Source organism: Mustela lutreola, chromosome 4, assembly GCF_030435805.1.
Source record: "Mustela lutreola isolate mMusLut2 chromosome 4, mMusLut2.pri, whole genome shotgun sequence".
NCBI lineage: Eukaryota > Metazoa > Chordata > Mammalia > Carnivora > Mustelidae > Mustela > Mustela lutreola.
The window spans coordinates 9,105,169-9,127,190 of NC_081293.1; the positions used below are offsets into that span (position 1 = coordinate 9,105,169).

A 22,022-nucleotide genomic window follows, 5' to 3' on the forward strand; every position below is an offset into this window, starting at 1 on the left:
TGCTTTAGAATAAACTGCAAGTCCTCAAGAAGGGGTTATGGGAAGACCCTGGAGTGGACAGCAGAAATACCACTGTCCTCCCAGCTCTCCCGGCCACCTCCCCCAGGGAGAAAATCCCCTATTCAGAGAACATTTCAGCAGCTCAGTCCCACCAGTCTCCTGGGAGCCTCAGCATCACCTGCTGCTTACTCATTAGAAATGCAAATTCTCTCTTCTCAAGGTGCACTCACTAGCCCTGATGGAGTCCCACTGCTGGGGTGGGAGCCCAGCAGTCTGTGTTACAAGTGGCCCTCTGGGTGAATCTGGCACGGGGACACCGGAGTTTGAGAACCACTTCTCCAGATGAGGTCATCTGGGGAACTCCGTCCTTGCTCCAGCGTCATGGTGTCATGCACAGAAATGACCTTGGACTCTGCAGAGCCCTACTCCAGGGAATCTTTCCCCCCAAAGTCATAAGTAACCCCTTCAGTGATGGATCTGGAAGGTGATGCGATGCAGCAGGTAAAGGCACTTTGAAACCAGACGGTGGGGGTCCAAATCCCGGCTCTGCCAATCACCAGCTGCACCTCCTGGGCAGGGCACGCTGGCTCTTTGGAGCCAGACCCTTGATCTGTAAAATGACCATCAAGACAACGGAAAGAACCTCATAGGACCATGGGGATACGCCCTCGAGAGCTCTTAGCACTGTGCCTGCACATAGTAAACACTTGAGCCGTCCTAACGACCAATAACCCTTTTGTAAATTAAGGTTTACGCCCACTGGGTCTTCTTACAGGAGTGGTCATGACATTGAAGCATCATCTCGACAGACTCTTAGAGCAAATGTGGCTTGAAAACTCCTTGATTTGAGACAGTGTCCCTGTAGGACAGGGGAGCAAATAGGGCCCAGCCTCACAGTCTCTGAACCAAACCCACCTCCAGTTCCCCTCAAAGTCTGTGTGGCTTCTCCCCCGGCCCCTTCTTGGCAGTCCTGGCAAGCAAACCAAACAAAGCCACCTCTGTCTCCTGCCAGAGAGCTGGTGGCTTTGGGGATCCACGGGTTGTCAGAGGAAGTCCCCTATAACCAGGCCTGAGTGAATAATAAACACCCATCAGGGCTGTATTCCCACTGCCTTTGTCTACTGAGAATGTCTCTGGCTGTAGATTCATATACTAAAGAATAAAGAAAGGGCACCTGGGTGGCTCAGTCGGTGAAGCATCTGCCTTTGGCTCAGGTCCTGATCTCAGGGTCCTGGGCTCAAGCCCTGCATTGGGCTCCCTGCTCAGTGGGGAGTCTGCTTCCTCCTCTCTCTCTGCCCTTCCCCCAGCTTGTGTTCCCTCTCTTTCTCTTTCTCTCTGACAAATAATTAAATAAATCTTAAAACAAATAATAATAAAGAATAAAGAACACTTTGAGGATTCTTACTTTAACCAAGCTGATCATTAACCTTCACCGAGAACTCTAAGTGGGCTCCGGGGGCTGGTACAGCCCTCACACTTCTTACCCACCTTCGGTGGGACATGTGCAGAAAGCGAGAGTCAGCATTTAGAAGTGTGTACAGCATTTTGATGTTACAACACACTAATGCTTCGTTGCGAAGGTTGTATTTTGTAAGTCTTTGTTTTTCTAGTCATTCATCTTTTTATCGCATTTTATAGAAGTGCCAGTCTGAGGTGGATTGGGGGGCCGAAAATACAAGGAGTTCCACCACAGACAAGCAACACCTCTGAAAGCCTTGGGGAGGCTTTTGAGGTCTGGCTGTTGACTTCTCAAAGGAGATGACCCTGCCTCATCAAAGAGTTTCTCTGGCTCCCCTCAACCCTGCCCCCACACACGCACAGTACTACAAATTTTGATATTCTAGAATGACTCAGAACATCGTGCTCTGAGAAAGATGTCCCAGGGTGGGTAGGTTTACCTCAAGGCTAAGACACTTGCGGGAGATTTTCCTAAATACTGGGGGACCAGGAGGAATTTTCCAAAGTCTCCCTGACGCTTGGCCAGAGCAGCCCAGGCTTAAGAAGGGTTCACAGGCAGCGCAGAGGTGAGGGCAGAAGGATGCCATCTGTTAATGATGCTAGGAAATGGCCGGGAGGGAGAAGGCAGGAGGAGCAAGACCCCAGAGCAGCAGGAGCTCTTGCACCCCAGTCTCTGCGGCATCGTCAGAGGAGAGTAAACAGAACTGTGACAGGAGAACCGGGTGCACGTTCAGAGCTTTCCACTGGCCCTTACTCAGGCCGTCCTGATGGAAAATCACTTCGTGGGCTTCCGGTGCCTTTTCACTTGGCGGGCTCCTGAGATTTTCCAGACCAGTGAGCAGTGAACTTTGGTGGACAGCAGGAAGGAAACCGGCAGCAGAGAGCACCTGGACGGGTTCAGGGAAGCCCCCCACCGAGGGGGTGACGGAGAGTTGAGACCCGAGTGATAAGCAGAGACCATCCATGCGAGGACCTGCGGAGCACAGTTCCAGGCAGAGGAACAGAATGTCCAAAGGCTGAGGGTGGGGGAAGTCTTAGATATGTTTAAAGCAGCGGCCAGAAGCCTAACGCGATGGGGCATGTGGAGAGAGTGAGGGCAGAATATGAGGTCCCCGAGTGGGCAAAAGTGTGGTCCCCAGGGTCCTGTCCATCAAGGTGAAGAGTCGAGATTGACTTCATTGTATTCAGTTTGGGTTGCCACAGAAATACAGCAGGCCCAGCTTAATGTGAATTTCGATTCCTTTTGGGACAGGCTTATACTAAAAAAATCTATGCGTGGTTTCTCCAGAATTCAGATTTAACCAGGCCCCTTGTATTTTTTTATGAAATCTATTTCCATGTCTTCTTTGGGATGCAGTTGAGGCCTTTAAAGCAATGGCACGATGGTCCGGTCTGATTTATACCCTACTGGGGCTATTGGGCCTGTCGTGTAGACTGTGGGCTACGGTGGCGGGGCGGGGGGGGGGGGGAGGAGGAGACGTACAATTACAGATCAGGAGAGAGAAGAGCTGCGTGCCCAGGCCGGTCCGCCGAGAAGCACAGCCAAGCAGGGGAGTGTTCTCTCACAACAGATGAGGCCTGAGGCCCATGCACTGAATCCTCGGGAGGAAGGAATCCCACTGGTTGGTCCAGCACCCAGGTCACAGCGCCGTCCCATCAGTGGTGGTGCTGCTGGGCTAACACGACTCTCTGAGACGCCCGGAACCTGGAAAGCCTTGTCACCTTGATGGCTCTCCAGGTGGACTCAGAATAGATGTGACAGAGGAGGAGGAGTTCCCGGAGAGTCATGGTTGAGCTCCAATGACTTTGCCACGTTCCCCACTGTGAGGTGTGGGGAACACTGAGCAAGGAATGGAGGGGCTGCTGTGAGACAGGTCAGCGGGTTATCCGGGGAACAGATGTCCTGGAGAGAAACTTCAGTGGGTGCCCACAGGCAGGCCTGGCAGGAGCCTGAGGGTCCCAAGACCTCACAGTGGATGGGCACCTCACACACCAAGTCCCAACACCAGTGGTCCCAATGCCCAATCCCCTGCAAAGGTGCACTGCCTTATTTCTTTGGGGGAGTTTCAGGGGAAACATAAGGTCTTTGGCTTGAATCTCTTAGTGACACCAGCAGCCTGCAAAATCCCGAGAGAGGCATTTCTCCACTGTCCAGGTCAAGGCTGAGGTGCACCCATAGTCCTGAGATGCCGCCTTGAATGCCAGAACGTGCCAGAATGTGCCAGGTGCCATTGTGGATTGTAGCTGTGCTGTGTGTCAAAATGGGCTGTAGGCTCCCTCCTCCCTCCATGTCCAGTCTTGTCACTGGACCCCAAAGCAGCTCAGTGTCCTTCCATGACACTGTCTATCAGAGTCCCTTGGAAAGCAGTTCCTTAGGCTCTGTCCACAGTGTCTCCCCACTGGACGGGGGCTTACGTCTGGGTGACGGGGCAGGTGGCGGCAGACATCCCTCCGGCCACATAGCCGCTCACAGTCCTTCTGGAGGCACTTTCCCTCCCTGTGAATAGACACCTGCAGGCTGGCACCTTGCCGGCTCAGCAGTCACATGCCCCGTGTTTGGCCTCACCTTGGGCTGGCTACATGACAGCCATTCTCGTCCACATGTGCAGGATTTTAGCTATGGGCCACCCCGTATCAGTTTCCCGTGGCTGCTGTAACACAGGACCACAAACTGAGTGGCCGGAAGCACACATTTATTCTCTTACAGTTCTGGAAGCCAGGGGTCTGCAATTGGTCTCGCTGGGCTCGAGTCAAGGTGTTGGAGGGGCCGTTCCTTCTGGGGGCCCCGGAGGACAATCTGTCCCTAGCCTTCTGGAGCTTCCGGAGTCTGCAGGCATTCCGTGGCTTGTGGTCCTATGACTGCAATCTCTGCTTATATAGTTTCATCCCCTCTTTCCGACCTCTTATAAGGCCCCCTGAGATTCCCCAGGTCCATCCAGAAAATCCAGGATAATCCCCTCAACTCAAAGCCCTTAACTTAATCACACCTGCAATCACGCCCTTTTGCCACATAAGGGAACCTTCGTGGGTTCTGGGGTGTGGGACGTGGGCATGTCTGGGGAATCATTATTCTGCCTCCCACCCATCACGAGCCTCACCTTGTTTTGTGGTCACAGAGGATCTGTAAGGACAAGAAACAGAGGCTCAGAGACGTTATGTGATTTGCTTAAAGCCACACAGCTAGAAAGCTGTAGGGAAGGGTGGGGGCGGGGAAACCAGGTCTCTGTGATTCTAATTGAATGTAACAGATTATATAATAAAGTCAGAGGCGTACAAGGAATCTGCAGTGTGAAAAAGGTTCTGCTTTCCTCTCCTCGATTCTTGTGCCCTAACATGCCCAAGCAGGCCTTTGTTCTGACTTCTTTCTTTCAAGGGCTGAGTTGAGTGTCTGAGCACAAAAGGGACACCTGCAGACTGTCCTAGTTCAAGGAGTGACCCACATTAGAAGAAAGAGTGAAGCGGCCACAGCTGGGGCCCAGTCTTGACGGCAGTTCAAGGGTTGCTGGCACAGCATGCCCACATATGGTCTAGTAAATGATTTTCTCAATTAACCTACGAGTCAATAAACTTCCTATTACTTAAGGAGCTGCCCCACATCCCAGGGACCAGCAGCCTTGATTCAGCAGCCAGGAAAAAAAGAAAGGAAACAGAGTAGGAAAAAAGGCTCTAAGAGCAATATTATATTGTTTTAAGTAAGGCATTGCCGATTCAATATTGAGTTGGCGTTAGAGGAAAACAGCCGGCAATATTCCATCCCTGGACAGCTCAAGGGCACAGAAAGGAACAGTCACACCTGCCTGAAATGAAGTGTGCACAGGCCACAGCGGGACATGCACAGTACGACATCAGTGACTCATGCAGAGCTCGCTGGGGAAGCCAAGCAGTTGGCCGTGCTGCTCAGTGATGCGGAGATTAAAGAGAATTTAATCACTGTGTTCGAGACTCACGGAGCCTTTTCTGGTGCGCTGGCTTGACACAGGACCACTCCCCAGCTGCCAGCCGTAGTCCCAACCCGCTGGCACGACTCCTGGCTCCCTGCTGGCTTTTCATGATGCACCTGAATGTTCCTTCTCTGTCAGGGAGTCCAGGAGTAGATCAGGCACCTTCGTTGGGGTGACAAGTGGTTCAGGGGAAGGTGTCTCTGAGTGGTCAAGAAACCAGGAAATCCTGTTCCGGGAAATAAAGGTGAAAGCTCCCTTTGCTCTAACTCACGTGAGCTCTGAGAGTGGACCGAACTGCCTCTCAGATGTGTCAGCAGGAGGCTGGGCACGTGACTGGGACGTCGAGAAGCAGGAGGCCCATCACTGCTGCTGGGAAGACACGTTGTGACGTCCATCTGGAGAGTGTGCTCTAACAGCAGCAGACTGAAGTTGCACGTGCCTTTGGACCTGTCAATTTTGTCTCAAAATACAAGTAAAATACACATATTTTAATGGAATCATACTTTTGGAAATTGTTTTGTTTTCCCAATTAATGCTAATTCTGGAAATCTTGCCACTAGCATACCTCAATAATAACCTTTTTCAGGATTTGTTTACTTGAGAGAGCGAGAGCACGTGAGCAGTGGGGAGGGGCAGAGGGAGAGGTAGAGAATCTCAAGCAGACTCCCGGCTGAGCACAGAGCCTGATGTGGAGCTGATCCCACCACCCTGAGCTCATGACCAGAGCCAAAATCAAGGGTAGGATGTCTAACCAACGGAGCTGCCCAGGCACCCCTCAGCAATATCTTTTTGATGATTGTATAGTATCCATATGTACCATATTCTATCTAATCCCAGCTGTTGGATACTCTAAGATCATGCCGATTTTGTTTGTTTTTTTTTTTTAAATTTGACAGATCACAAGCAGGCAGAGAGGCAGGCAGAGAGAGAGAGGGGGAAGCAGGCTCCCTCCTGAGCAAAGAGCCCAATGCGGGACTCAATCCTAAGACCCTGAGATCATGACTTGAGCCGAAGGCAGAGGCTTTAACCCAATGAGCCACCCAGGCGCCCCCATGCCGATGTTTTATATCATAAACGATACTTCAAGGAACACCTTTGTAACTTTGTAAAATAAATCGTTCGTTATTTTTTTTAATTTTTATCGGTATAAAGTGGATTTGTTTCATCAAAAGGATATGTATTTCAGTATCTTTTGTGGGGAGATAAAGTGCCCCCAAAATTTCGTGGCTAAGAGCACAATTATTTCTTGTGATGCTGCTGATCGGCTGGAGGAGTCCTTTCCTATCAATCCCCTCTCACTGGAGGCCCCACTGGGCCGGAACGCTCTAGAAGGCCTCGCTCACACATCCGGCAATGGGTGCTGCCGGTGGGCCAAGGCCCTCAGTTCTCTTCCAGGTGGTCTCTGAGCCTCCCGCAGGTTGGTCAGGGCTGCTATATTGCCCGGTCTCGGGGTCTCCACAGGGCAAGGGTGGGAGCTGCAAGGTGTGTAGAGCAGCAAACACACACGACGTTCCCCTGCCACACTCTATCGGCCAAAGCCAGCGCCGGGGCCAGGCAGGCAGAGGAATGAGACCCCGTCTCTCCAGGGATGGAGCAGTAAGGCCAAGGGCACGAACACGGAGAGGTGGGATTTCCTGGGGCCGCTGTGATGATAACCCAACACAGCGCTTCACATCCTAGGCCTTTTCTTTCTTTCTTTTTTTTTTTTTAATATTTATTTATTTATTTATTTTTAAATTTTATTTATTTTATTTTATTTTTTATATATATATTTTTATTTTTTTTAAAGATTTTTATTTATTTATTTGACAGAGAGAGATCACAAGTAGGCAGAGAGGCAGGCAGAGAGAGATGAGGAAGCAGGCTCCCCACTGAGCAGAGAGCCCGATGTGGGACTTGATCCCAGGACCCTGAGATCATGACCTGAGCCAAAGGCAGCAGCATTAACCCACTGAGCCACCCAGGCGCCCTCCTAGGCCTTTTCTAACACGTTGCCGAATCGTCCTCAGGAAGGCGGTACCAATTCACACGGCCGCCCTCCGGTGCCCTTATTTTCAGACAAAAAAATGTGCACCCAATGTGTGACAGCAGAAGAGCTTTCTGTTCCCCAAGTGGCCACAGTCACACCCTTAGGTGGTGCCGGGGCCGGACACACGGTCAACGTTCACGCGGGGCAGTGAGGGGACGATCATCCCCTTTGGACAGAGCAGCGGTGAGCTCCTCCTCTCTGCCTGGCGGTCATCCCTGCCCGCGCCCCCTCACCTCTCCTCGGGGGTCGCCACCAAAGCCTCCTGAGTGTGCTCAGTCCTGCTCTGTCCCCACCCCCTCTCCTTTTGCCATAATATCATCCAGAATGAGTTTTTTCACAATGCAAAGTTCACCAGATCAGGCCCAGGCTGAAAAACTCTTCAACCCTCCTGACTGCTCTCTGGAAAAAGACCAGACTCGCTCCCGGGGCTTCCGGTCCTTCTGAGGTCCCACTCACCCTCTGCCCCAGCGGTTTCTTCTGCTTGCAAGGCCGGCTCTGGCCGCCTGGCCTTCTGTGTCTTCTAGGCATGGTTGTACATGTTGTCTTTGGGGCTTGAGGCTTTCTCGAACCGCCCATTCCTCCTCTTTTCACTTTTGATGGCTTCATTGACAAGTTAGATCATGGATCACACAGTTCACCCAGTTACGTGCCATGTTCAGTGATTTTTAGCATATTCAGAGCTGTGTGGCCACCACCCTCGGTCCATGACATCCTCATTGCCCCGAAAGAAATCCTGTGACCCTTAGCTATGTCCCCCTATTCCTCCAGCCTCCTCTTGTCCCTGGCCCTAAGCACCCACTCATCTACTTTCTGTCTCTGTTCTGATTTCTCTGCCCAATCTATTTTTTAAAAATATTTTTATTTATTTGACAGAGTCACAAGTAGGCAGAGAGGCAGGCAGAGAGAGAGGAGGAAGCAGGCTCCCCGAGGAGCAGAGAGCCCGACGTGGGCTGGATTCCAGGACCCTGGGATCATGACCTGAGCTGAAGGCAGAGGCTTTAACCCACTAAGCCACCCAGGCACCCCCACCCAACCTATTTTAACTCCACGCCTACTTCTGCTCTGGGCCTAAGGGTCACCTCCCTGGAGAGGGTCCTTCGTGGGCATTACTCCCCCGCCTGGGGTCTCGGTCAGCTTTCTCCACTTTATCCTTTCCAGGAACTGGGCTCCCTCTCCTCAGGGCTCTCAGGCATATGTCAACACTTGTCTCTTCTACCCTGTAGGCTCCATGAGAGTAGGGCCTATGTTGTTCACCTTTGAAACCCTAACCCAAGGCAGCGTCCACTAGAAGTCTGTGGAATGAGAGAATGAGTCAGGGAATGAAAGTAGAGAGGGCACGTGACTCACTCAAAGTCACAAGGTAGAGCCATAGGAGTCTTTTCTTCTCTATCCACTTGGCCCCATAGGGTAACTCTCAGCCACCTGTGGCCACGGAGCCCTTGAAGTGTGATGGAGACATTCGGTTGTTAATTTTATTTCTTTTTAACTTATTTAAATTTAAATAACCATCGGTGCTAGTAGAAGCAGCGGGGTAACCATGGTATCCCACCCTACAGAGCTGAGTTTGCTGTTGTGAGACTAGAACCTTCTGTCTCCCAGCCTGCCTTCTCTCTGCTCTCGGGGAGCTGGCCTTCACCCAGCGGTCTGCCCTGGGGAGAGCCTCCGTACCTGGAGGGGTTCCAGAATCAGGTTCAGAATCTGATCTGAAGATTCTGATCTTCAGAACCTTCAGTCCTCGCTCCGTGCTGGGTCCTGCTGTCACCCCGCTCCTACCTGCACTTATGGCCATTTAAATTTAAATGCATCAAAAGGAAATAAAATTAAAAATTCAATTACTCAGTCCCACTGGCCACACTTCAAGTACTCAGTGGCCACATGTGGCGAGTGGCTGCCATATTGGACAGGGAGGCTACAGGACATTTCCATCATTGAAGAGGTCAGTGGACAGCACTGCCCCAAGGATTCCATCACAGATGCTTCTCCCTCTCTGCCACCTTCTCCCTGCTCCAGCTCTCCGGGCCTCAGGACTAGCCTCACCACATCCTACACCAACACCCTGTGGGCAGATAGAGCCTGGGACTTCCCCCAACCGGTCTCTGGGGAGCCGACACCCTCCCCAGCAGCTCAGCAACCCCCCAGCACTTCCCCTTCTCAGCCTAGGCTTGCAAGAGCAAAATCCCTCTCTCCTCTCTGGTCCCACAGACACACCAGCCTCCAGGACGCAAAGCCCTCTAAAAAGGGGAGAGGAAAAAAATACCTCTTACTCTCTCTAATCCCTTCTCATTCCAGTGAGCTCTTGGAAAAGCAAGACAGCTCACTTCTTCCCCAGACCCTCCTCCTCCTCCTCACAGGCTCAGCCATTCATGTCCCTTCTTCTCCACTCACAGAATCAGAGGACTCGAAGACTGGAGCTGGAAAGGTCCACCAAGAGCATCTAGTTTAACTTTTCATTTTGTTTAAGGGAAAGTGGGGCCAGAGAAGGAAAGAAACTTGCCCAAGATCACACAGTGTCCATCTTAACCTTCACCAAGGACTAAAGGTCACCAAGCCGCGAAGGAAAAGCAGGAATAAATTGTATGATGCTCCTGCTATGCGTCAGGTGCTTTATAAATCATACATCAACATATTTAACACTTAACCACAGGGTTTCTTGGGGCGCCTGGTGGCTCAGTTGGTTAAGCGTCTGCTTTGGCTCAGGTCGGGATCCCAGGATCCTGGGCTGGAGCCCCGCATAGGGCTCCTTACTCAGTGGGGAGCTTGCTTCTCCCTTTGCCTGCTGCTCCTCCTGCTTGCGCTCTTTTTTTCTCTCTGACAAATAAATAAAATCTAAACAAACAAACAAAATGACAGGATTTCTTGCCAATTTCAGATCAGATTCTGAGGCTCAGAGAGGTTAGGTGACTTACCTAAGGCTACATAGCAAGTAGAGGGCAGAGCCAGTACCAAAACCCTCTTCTGTTGGACTTCAAGACCTCAAGGAGTTGCCGCGTGCAGAGGGTCTCCTGTCCATTCCTCCTGGAGAGGATCCGGGGAGGTGAGCCAGATGCAGTGTTAAGAAGAGCAAAGACAGGGGCACCTGGGTGGCTCAGTGGGTTAAAGCCTCTGCCTTCGGCTCAGGTCATGATCCCAGGGTCCTGGGATTGAGTCCCTGCTCAGCAGGGAGCCTGCTTCTCCACCCAACCCCTCCACCCCACCCCGGCTCACCTCTCTGCCTACTTGTGATCTTGTCTGTCAAATAAACAAACAAACAAACAAACAAATAACTAACTAAATAAATAAATAAAATCTTAAAAAAAAAAAAAAAAACATAAGAAGGGCAAAGACAGAGGTGTTTGTGGATGTGGCACACAGCAGGTTATGTTGACCAGCACTCCTCGTCACTGCTTTGGGGACCTGGGGACCGTGACTGTAGGTTTTAAAATTCTAGTCTGGGAAGTTCTCACAAAGAGGAGCTTTTAACATCATTTTAAGAATTTTTTTGTCTCAAGACTCATGCTTCCTGAGCTCACAGATGTTATGATGTGAGCATTGTAGACGTTCAAAGGACCCGTACCTCACCCAGGATGTACAAAGTTCACTTTCAACTACAAAGCAAGAAGATGGCAAGATCAAGTTTTTGGTTGCAAATTTCTGCCACGAAAAGTCCGGTTCCCGTTTCTGAGGCAGACCTCGCCCCCTAGTGGAAACGGGTGGGCTCTGGATTGCTCTGGGCGGCTCCCCCCCTTGCTAGGGTACCCCCCCCCCCCCCAGGTTCTGCTCCCTTCACAGGCTTGGTGGTTGTGTCAGATCGTCTCAGCTGGGTCAGGAAGGCAGTCGGGTGTGTGCGGTAAGGAGGGGGACCCTGCTGGGGGACTCGACACCTTCAGATTCGGAGTCTCTGGGCGCAGCAGCAGACGTCCTGCCTCAGGGTCTTCCAGGAACCTGTTAAAGTGCAGGTCCCCAGGGGACCCCCTAGACCACAAGGTCAGCCTCTCGCAGTTGGGGCCCGGCTCCTGCTCTTGTGCCAGCTCCCAGGGGATCCCCGTGGGGCTTCAGTTCAAGAGCCGCAGACCTGCCACTCCTCGCTGTTTGAGCTCCCCCAGGGTGCCGTGCCCTACCCGATCTCCCCTGCAAGGACACTGCCCACCCTCCAAAGCCCTAACCCTGTCCCAACGCCCCGGTCAGAACCACATGGCATTTCCCACGGGACAGCACCCGACGTGCCCTTCAGCCCCGTACCCCATCCTTTCGCGGGTGTCTTCCTCCTACCTCCCTGGCTTTTGGACCCCTCACAGCTTTACTATTCACCCCAGGGAGGCATTTTGGGCACTGCCATGTTGCAAGTTTCTCCCACTCCTGCCAGCCCCAGGATCACGGGTTTGCATATTCCACAGGACCGGGCTAGAACTGTTGCTTCACTTAGAAGGTGGCCAGTCATGCCTGTCACAGAGCCTCCAAACAGCTTCTTCTCTCCTGGGCAACTGCAGACTTGCTTTTCAGAAGTTTCTAGATCTTATCTTCTCTGTCACCCCACAGGAGTGTGGAAAAATGCCATGTGGCTGCTCTTTCTCTAGAGCCAGCAGCACAGTGCCCTGCCCCTATGGCTGCACAGCGGCTGGTGGCCCAGAGAGGGACTGTCCCACCCAGCAGCTCATGGTCCCCAGGGGGAAGCAGAGGCACTGGTTTAGGCCCTTTTTATAGACAAGCAATGTTCCCTGAGGGTAAGCGACGAGAGACTTGTCTGACTTAGCACAATTAGTCTGGAGGTGAGGCAAAAACATCATTGTCTTCTTCCCCAAATACCGTGCTCCTCTGTTAAAGAAAACATTCTGTTTCATTCTTGGTGGAGGGGGGAGTCAGGTTCTCAGGAAGATGCACTCTATCACCCCATTTTGAATGGCAAAAAACCTAGAAGTGTCCCTAAAAAGATTTCCAAGAGGTTGCCTGCCAGTCTTCTGAGTGATGGGAGTCTCAGTGGCTTTTCTTTTCTTGTGTTTTCTTATTCTTTTCTTTGACAAGCCTGTATTATTAGAAATAACATTTCATGTTTTGAAAAATGAAAAATGAAACTCTCGTGCTTATTGGGAAAGAAACCATAGCTCCCTGTGGAAACATAAATGAATCTCTTCAACGAGATGTTGAACATAAGCAAGCGGGCCCAGAAGAGGACGGGCTGGATGACACGGTCTACTCAATTTTGAAACTTAATGGCCAAACTAATAAATGGCGACAGTAGGGATAGTGTTTACTTTCCAGGGGTAGTGACCAGGAGGGGGGTGTCTGGGGTGTGGACCTGTTTTTGATCTGGGAGCTTCTCCTAGGTGCATGTTCACCTTATGGTAACCCACCAGCCTGCATCATAGATTTTTAGTGGCTTTATTTTATTTATTAAAATATCATTTATCTCACAGGGAGCCTGGGTGACTCAGTCAGTTAAACGTCTGCCTTCAGCTCAAATCATGATCCCAGGGTCCTGAGATCGAGCCCTGCATTGGGCTCCCTGCTCAGTGGGGAGTCTGCTTCTCTCTCTCTCTCTCTCTCTCTCTCTGCTGCTCCCACTGTTTGTGCTCTCACTCTCTCTCTCAAATAAATAAATAAAAACTTTAAAAGTATTATTTATCTAAATTCCTGAGTATTTTGGTGCAAGGTGTGTGCCCGACTTGTCTGACCCTCGCCCCAGCCCTGCAGGGATGGGAAGCATAATCGAGGCAGTGCTTTCCAACAATCTATCCCACTACGCCACGCTGACCAACTTCTCAAAACCCTTTACGTCAAGGATTTATCTGGAAAGCACATGGGACTCCAGGGATTACACACAATATAAATATGATACAGAGAACTGGTCGTGGGGATGAAGGAAGAACTAAGAAGTCAAACAGGAGAAGGGGGAAGCCCAGAGACCAGCAGTAGAAGGAAGGCTGCACTGCCCTTGCACTGAAGGGACACAGACCCAGAAGTAGGGCCATTTGGTGGCACTGGGACCATGGCAGGAGGCTGCCAGGCAGAAGCCATGAAGGAGACACAGCCATCGCTGAAAATATCTGGCTTCTCCCAGTCTCTTGTCCTTCAAACCCCTGCTACTCCTTCTCATGGTCTGGACCCGGCCAGAAGCAAACTGTAGAGGGAGATGGGATCGGGCTTGCCGAAGAGAAGGGGGGATGCGCCTGGGAAAGAATGCATCCGTCCCTCTCCTCCAAAGCCTCCGCTGGGCTGCCTTCCCATCTTCCCACCAGCCTCTCTTCCCACCAGCTCTTTACCCTGTACAGAGCATCAGTCCTCTGCTGGAATGATTTCCCTAGGCCCATGTCTGGTTCTAAGGTGATTGTTAGACGAAATTTACCTACCTTTTTGTCTGCGCAGTATCAAGGATGCTCTATCACTCTTCCAAAGACACTGGATAACCCATTGTGGTGGACACACTTCAGGATGTGCCCTTGAGTGTGGGTGGAACGTGTGACTCAATTCTAGTCCAGAGAATATGGCTTAGGTGATGGGATGTCACTCCTAAGTTACATGATACATCATACAAGACTCTGTCTTAGCAGACTAGCATCAAAGAGACTGAAGGATAAAGAGCCATGCTTTGAAATGTCTGTAGAGATGGCCAGCAGGGAATTTGGGGGTTACTGGGGCCTAGATGCTCTTCTCCCAACAGCCAGTAAGCAGCCAGGCCCTCAGTTATGCAGTTGCAAGAAAATAAATCTGCCAACTCCATGAACTGGGACATGGGTTCTCCCCAGTCGTGCCTTCAGATGAGAACACAGCTCTGCTGCCTCTAGACTGTAGACTTGGGAGACCCTGAACAGGAGACCCAGCAAAGCTACCTGAACTCCTAATATGCAACAAATGTGAAATAATAAATGCATGTTGTTTCAAGCCTGAATTTATGGGACTTTGCTACACTGCAATAGAAAACTAATCCACAAAGTGGGAAGAAAGGCTCTCTAACTCACTTTCTCCAAACCACTGAACTCCATTTAAAAAGGCGGATGGTCTGCAAGTCACTCTCTATCTTGTAATTGTTCCCTTCCCTCCCTGTCCTCCCCAAAAAACTGCAGGGACAGAGGTCAGGTGTGTCCTGGTCAGCAAGTAGAGAAGCATCATGAAAAGAGGAACACTTGGTACTCCCAGTTGGAGAATGCTGTCAACTGCTGACACTCCCATCACAGTGCTCCTGTGAAGGCAGTAATTTAGGGCTGGCCTCCAGGTGCTCTGAGGTGAAGGATAGCAAACGGACTCAGGTCTGCTATTTTCCATCCACAAATGATAGAAACGTGGTGCTCCAGTTTGAAAGTCTCCCTAGAACTCCTGTGTTGAATCTTAACCCCCAAAGCTGATGGTTTTAGGATGTGGGGCTTTTGTGAGTTGATTAGGTCACAAGGACACCACTCTAACCCTTACAAAGTGGCCTCAGAGAGTCCCCTAGTCCCTTTTACCCTCCAAGGACCTAGCAAGAAGATGGCTGTTTCTGAACTAGGAAGCCAGTCCCCTCCAGAACCTACCCTGAATATGCCAGCATCTTGATCTTGGACACCCAGCCTCTAGAACTGTGAGTGATAAATGACTGTTGTTATAAGTTCCCCCACCTGTGGTACTCTGTGACAGTAGCCCGACTGAGACAGTGGGCAAAAGTTCTACTAAGACCATGGCCAGCTAGGAAAGTCAGCTGAAGGCTTGAGTGGTCCCTTCAATGTCATTTTATTTTCTTTTATGCAGACTGGTGGAAGAAGGAAAAATCCCATAGATCCTTCTGGAAATTGTCAAGATGTTGGGAAGATGAATGAAAAACTTGCATAGATTGGGATGCCCACAGTTTGGACTTTCAGGGCCTAAAAGATAAAACAAAACAAAGCAAATAGGCCTTTTAAGATAAACAATTGCCCTTTTGAGGAGGGACGAGGGAGAGAGAGGACTTCACAGTTGTATATGGCAGTCATTCCCAACTTTGGCTGCACATGAGAACCACCTGGGGAAAGTCTTTAAAACAAACTCTAAAAAATTTAAGTATAACATAAATACAATAGAGTACACACTTCTTAAGGGTCCGGCTTGGTGAATTTTCATGAGTGAGTCTTCCTGGGTGACCACAGTAAAGAACATTTCAGACACCTCAGAAATCCTCTTTATATTATCTCCCAGACAATATCCTGGCCACCCTGCTCCCACCTCCATGAGGGAAATTGTTATTTTGGCTCCTGACATTACAGAGAATAGCTTGGGAAGCTTTAAACACCACCAATGCTTGGGCGGCACGGTGGCCTATCTGGTCTAAGGAGCTGGGTGGGGCTCAGAGCTGCAGACCATGCAAAGGGCCCAGTGTTCTGATGTGCAGTCAGGACTGGGAACAATTCTTTGGCTTAAAGCCGAGTCCCATTCCCTACAGGACAGCAAGGGAGCCCCCCGGAAATTCTGGGATTCCCAGGTTCCTTGTAGAACTATAGCCAGGCTCCCTGGCCATCTTTGGATTTCACCTGTCAGGACCTGGGCCAGGTAGGGAATCACCTGGATGCTGGCATGGCCACTGAGGCAGGTAGGTCAGGCCACGGATCTTGGTGCACATCCCAGGCCATGTGTAGGTGACAGTGGAGGTGGAGGGGACAGATAACACTCCACCAGTCTCTGCTCCTCCAGCACAGTACCCTTTGACATTTATAAAATGGAGCTGGCATTATAGTGAGAGTTTTCAATGTCCCTCAGCTTTTCATTCAAGTTCTCTCTCTAGCGTGATGTGGAGCTGTGATTATCTTTTAGAAAGTGAGCAAGCGTCCCCTGGAGATCTCTGGAGACGTAAAGCCAGGGATCCCCAACAAGGGGTGGAGGAGAGAAAGAGCACAACGGATATTAAGGAGAAAAGTCAAAGACAGACACTCACATGGCTTTTGCAGGATGGCTTGACGAACCCAAACTTCTGGGTGATCTGGTTGGTCCTGAACTCTTGCCACTTGCCGTCCACCAGGGTCTGGGCTCTGATCTCGTACTTCACCAAGCGCTCCGTTCTCAGGCTAACAGGGCCGTGCTCATAGAGCAAGGACGGGAACCCCAAGTCAGTGTGCTTTACTCTCTGCAAAGAGGGTGATCCATCTTAGGCAGAACTGAAAGTGGGGTGACCCAGAGTTAGCGACACCTGGTTCATTGGCTCTTCCGTATAATGTATGCCCAGAGCAAAGGACTATTCCCCCCCAGAGCTCCATTTCCTGAGAGCTGCTGCTGCTGCTGAGTCAGCTAGTAGCAGAGCCCTCACCCTGCAAAACCACTGACTCACAGACTGGGCTTTGGTGAACCCAGAAAAATGCCTTTATGTCAAGCTGTACTGAATTGGAAGGTCTTCACGATTGCTTGGCCTGAATTTAAAAACCAACATAGTATTCACATGAGCATTTCAACGGGCGTTGTTACAGAATTCATCTCTCCCATCCAGTAAAATCCATTATGTAGGGAAGTGCCTGAGTCACTGAAGACCAAGAACTGATGCAAGAAAGAGATGTGACTCACTCAAGGGTATGCGATGGGGGGTGGCAAAGCTGGGGCTAAAAACTCCCTTTTCTTCAATCATGCATCTGTCCATTTATCCATTCATGACACAAACATTCTCCCCTGCATTCCAGGTACTATGATTAGTAGTGATAAGAAAAAGATGAATGAGATATGGTTTCTCCAGGAGCTTGATGTCTTAGAGACTTATAAAGCAAATCCTAAGTGGAACACAGCAGTCCCTGGTCATAGTTGTCATGGTCAATGTCACCATCATTATCACAGAGTGCTTTATGGGTCAGGCCCTGTTCCAATGGCCTTTGCACAAATTAACACAGTAATACTGCCCACAGCCTACCTTCTCCATCTTAAAGCTCAGGATGCTGGACATAGGGAGGTCCATTGGCTTGCCAAGGTCACACAGCTCACCATGCAGCTTGACTTTGACTCTGCTCTTCAACACAGTGCTCTTCCAGAGGTCTAGCAGGAGCACCGAGGTGAAGCCATCTGCCTTCCTGACTTCACCAGTGTCCTGTCCACTGCCTGCTCTGACTCTCTCAGAGTGGGCACTATGTGTTACCTCCACCAAAGAGGGGCCATCAATAAAGAATCACCCACCATGTACGAACAGATGATGTGCTGAGCCCCGAAAGTGGAGTCAGAATCTAGAATTTAACCCCAGCTTTGTCAATAGAGGCCATTCGAATATGAAGACTTTCAGTTTGGAAATCTTCATCAATTAAACAGGCCAACGATAGCAAGCACCCAAAGTTGTACAAATCAAATCGTGTTGTAGAAACATGATTAATATCAGGCTTACAACACATTCCATGGTCATTATTAACGAGTGATCAACCAATTATTATTGATTTAGTATGCATTGAATAATGATTTAATATGAATCTAAAAGACCATTTCAGAGACACACCTTTCCTGGGCTCTGTCCTTCTTACCTGCATGTAAAAACTATAAGAGGTAGTATCATGTTTGATTCCCTTTATCTCAAAGAAGAATCCATATACGGCAATCATTTCTGAATGAGTTGTATACTCCTAAGTTGGGAAGGATAAACAACAAGAGGAGTGGGGAAGAAATCTTCAGTGTTCAATGGCATGAGGACACAGTAAAAAAATTCTGGCTAAAACAAAAGTGACCAATTTGACTGCTGGTTTAAAACAGAACAGCAATTTTAGCCTAAGAAGGGCCAAATTGTAGTGACTTCACAAATCCCTCGGGTTAGCACTCAGTGACATATTAATTGCTCTGTGCGTCCTCTAGTGGGGTGAAGAATGCATTAGGCATGTTCTTAGAGGTTCAGGGGCTTGCAGGCCTTTGGAATAAAGCATCTGCTCCAATTTAATGGGCCTAAAAGACACTCCATACTCATGGTATCGTGAGGTGTGCTGACCCCGGAGGTCGGCAGTCTGTCTACTTAGGCAGGTCTCTGCAAGCAAGGCGGGAGACCCAGCCCATCCAGTCCTGACCCAGAGGGGAGTTTCTGATGATAGATTCAGAGCCTCAAGTCCCTGGAATACAAAATCTTTTGAGATCACTACTGGGGAGGCTTTAGAAAATCAGAGAGCAGCCATTTCTTGGAGAACCGTGCCTATCCCAGGTAGCCCAAGATAGAAGACCGTCCCTGGCCTTGCATAGTCCCTTAGGGACTGAGCGCCCAGATGCCTTGCAACCAAGCTCCCTAACCCCTGCTGCTTGGATGTGGGGGAGGGACCCATCAAAATATCCACCCAGAATAGGTTGCCCCTTGCAACTGTAAACACAGGCTTGGAGTAAAATCTCTCATCGAGCCGTTGGCAAGTCTTGATGTTTGTGGAGAAGAGAATGACCAATTCATCCCAGTTTGTCCAAGCCTTTCCTGGTTTTAGAACAGAAAGTTCTGCATCCCAGGGAAACTCCTCCATCCCTGGAAAACTAGGACAGTTGGTTTCCCCTCAAGGAGAAATTCTGGATGTGCACACCATGTCAATGAATGGCCTGTCCCAGGCCCCTGACTTGTGAATTTCATTTCCAAGGGTGTTGTGAACATGCAGGAGGAGACACGACAATTTCCTTTTCTGTCCTGGCCTTGCTAAGGGAGGGAAGAAGCGATTATATAGAAGTCCTTAACGAAGTGTGGAAGGGGATGGTCCTTCTCCTTGTTTGGGCCCAGTGGTCTGTACCTGGTTAAAGAGCAGCCCGAATCTCATAGCCTGGGTGGCGAGATCTTTCACATGGACCATGTCACCTCCATTCTCCAGCTGAAAGAGAAGCCCACGAGCTACCTGGACACCAGCTCCTCTCACCATCTGCACGTCGGTTCGCTGACCCCACAACCCCACCCATGCTTGAAAAAGAGTTCTGTCTCTGGATCCCACACTCGGCCACCCAGCCAGGCTGCAGGATTTGTTGAAGCCTACCGTGCGCCAGGTCCTGCCTCAATGCTTTGAGAAAATGCCAAGATGAGAATGGGAAACATGCCTCAGCAGTCTCCCCCGGGAAATAAAATGTGTACATAAATAGCCTGATCACTTGCAGAGGATGATGGTGGCCATAAAGTCACCCGCATGATCCCACATGGTAGTATGCGTGACACTGGCAGCAAGGGGCAAAAGGATGGAGGTGGGCTGGGTCAGAAGAACAGGAAGGGTGGGGAGCAGGGGGGACTTCCTGAGGTGTCCAGCCCCAGGGACGGTCTCCCGCCTCAACTGTTAGAGCCTAGATCTGAGTTACGTCCAGAGACGCTCGGTTCCATGGAGTCATTATCTGCTGTGCTGGGGCACTGGGCACTGTGGTTTGCACATGACAATAGGTGTTTGTTGGGCTGAATTGAGTTTTAACCAGTGACTCATAAATCCTCAGAACTCAAACACTGCCTTACTTCATCCCTAAAAATGCATGATTAGAAACACAAGAAGTACAACAGTTCGTGTGGACAATTCACAAAGGGGGACATGCCACATGGAAAAAATATTCATATTTACTAGTAATAAAAGAAATGCATAGAGAAAAACGGGATTTCATTGTTCACTTCTCAATTAACAAAAGTGATCCAAAACAAAAACGCTGAACATGTACAAAGGGAAGTAAGCTCATTCATTCCTGGAGAAAGAGTAATTTGGTCCTAAATTTTTAATATGTATCAAGAACAAAAATGAATGTTCCTTTTTGGGCCAGTATTTTTCTATTCTTAAGATCGCCTGTAAGAAAATAATTCTGGGACGCCTGAGTGGCTCAGGTCACGATCCTAGGGTCGTAGGATCAAACATGCATTGGGCTCCTTGCTCAAGCAGGAAACCTGCTTGAAACCTCCCTCTCCCACTCCCCCTGCTTGTATTCCCCTCTCTTGCTGTCACTCTCTCTAATAAATATAATCTTTTATAATAATAATAAAAAAGAAACAATTCTCAATATGGTAAAATAAACTATCACGTGCAAATATGTTTCTCATACAGTCATTTATAGTAGTTAACAATTAGGAACACCACAAATTTTCCACTCGAAAGGAAAGGCAAAGTAGCATTGTTTAGAGCCAATGTTCTTGGTGGAAGAGTTTACAGCCAATAAACACAATGAGATCTTAGCAGGCGTTGTCTCTGGGCGATGGGTCTGAGGATATGTCTTTTCTTTCTTTCAATTTCTCTGCATTTAAAAAATTCCCAATAGCAAGCACATGTTACATGCGTGTCCCGGGAGTTTGGTCCAGAGGGCCGTAGAGCCAGCGCTCCCGGACCCCATCTCGTGCTCTGGGTCAATAGCGCGCATGTGCCGGGTGCCTGGGTTCCTAGCCTGGGGTCCTCTCCCCCTCTGGCCCTCCAGGCTTGGCTTTCCCCACTGCCCCAGAGGAGGAGCCAAAACCATCTCGACCTCAATAGCCCAGGGGTTTCAGATGCAAAACACATCTCCAGAAAAAGCCAAGTCAGAAAAGCAATAAATTTCAATAATTATTTCCTTGCTGAGCTGGAAACTCACTGCGTGGTAATGGTTGGCTGTAACTCGGATCAACCAGGACTCCGGGAAGAAATTAATGTGCCTTAACTCCTCCAGATTTTTGCCTTGGAAGAAACACAGAGAGAACATTTTTATAGTATATTCATCACAGAATGGCAGAAGTCTAATTTATGGAGAGAGGAGGAAGTTGAGGGTTGAAGACTGGAGGGTCTAACCAGGGTCCCAGAGATCATAAGGTGCGTGGAGCCCAAATGCGACAGCACCGAGCGTTTTCCCCCAAAGTGTTCACAGCCCCCTGGCCGAAATCCTGCCCTAGTAGGGCAGGTTGGGGTCTGATTGTTGGTGTCTTTGGGGTGTCTAGAAGCAACTTGGACAGAACTAGCTGGGGTCCATCAATTATCCCTGGGTTTTAGAGTTATCCACCATATCTGGATAATGTCCTTTCATTCACAAAGTTCTCCCTGGGGGGCCACCTGGGCAGCCCCAAACACATTCCCCACTAGCTTCTGCCTCTTTCCAAGTCAGAGAGGCCTCTGCCAGGCCCAGCACAAGAGGCTGAGAAAGCCAGGCATGGAGCACAGACTCACAGGCTTCCCCCCAGCTGCTTGACCTGGAGGGGATGCTACTCTTAAGAGGCCGGGCACGTGGCTAGAGGACACTCACGCAGCCCTTGGCAGCCACACATGATTTTGCAATCCATAGGGCCCTTCACCCACTATTATATTTCATGGAAGCTCTGACTGTCCCCCACTTTACAGACAAGGACACTGAGACCAGAAAGGTACGTTACTTTCCCAAAGTCACACAGCTTGAAAGTGACAATGCCTATTCCTACAACAATGCCTACTGGGTCTTTCCCAGGAGTGGCTGAGGGGTGGGGCGAGTCCCCAGCAGCTCCCCAGGAGGCTTACCTTTGATGATTCCGTGCAGGCGCAGGCAAAGGAAGAGGGGCACCAAGCCCTGTCCTGCGTCCTGATCCAGAAAGGAATGCTTCTTGGGGAAGCTTAGCAGAGAGGAACAAGAGACCGTCATCAGACTGCTTTCTGGAACTGGTGAGCGGGGGTGGAAGTCACGTCAAAGAGACTGGTGGTTTCGCCAGCCAGGAGTAGACGGGGCTTGGTTCTCTCTGGATAGGTGAGGGGTGTGGAAGCAGAGGGCAGCTGAGGCAGCCTGGGCGAGGGCTGACCCCAGAGGTCGTA

General features: G+C 50.0%; 1 protein-coding gene across 4 annotated transcripts in view; it reads right to left on the minus strand.

Moving 5' to 3' along the window:
* Positions 1-13,990: 13,990 nt before the first annotated feature.
* The window catches only part of BTBD16 (BTB domain containing 16), a 43,152-nt gene continuing 35,120 nt past the window's right edge, over positions 13,991-22,022 (minus strand). For 2 of the 4 annotated variants that reach the window (XM_059172983.1, XM_059172984.1), the window contains exons 11-16: positions 21,735-21,826; positions 20,845-20,927; positions 19,056-19,133; positions 17,832-17,930; positions 16,280-16,468; positions 13,992-15,236 (exon numbers count right to left, since the gene is read on the minus strand). In XM_059172983.1, coding sequence (XP_059028966.1) covers positions 15,168-15,236; positions 16,280-16,468; positions 17,832-17,930; positions 19,056-19,133; positions 20,845-20,927; positions 21,735-21,826 — 610 coding nt within the window. In that variant the 3' untranslated portion in view covers positions 13,992-15,167. Of the gene's footprint in view, positions 15,237-16,279; positions 16,469-17,831; positions 17,931-19,055; positions 19,134-20,844; positions 20,928-21,734; positions 21,827-22,022 lie in introns of all 4 variants that reach the window. The other 2 variants (XM_059172985.1, XM_059172986.1) reach the window with 2 other exon arrangements.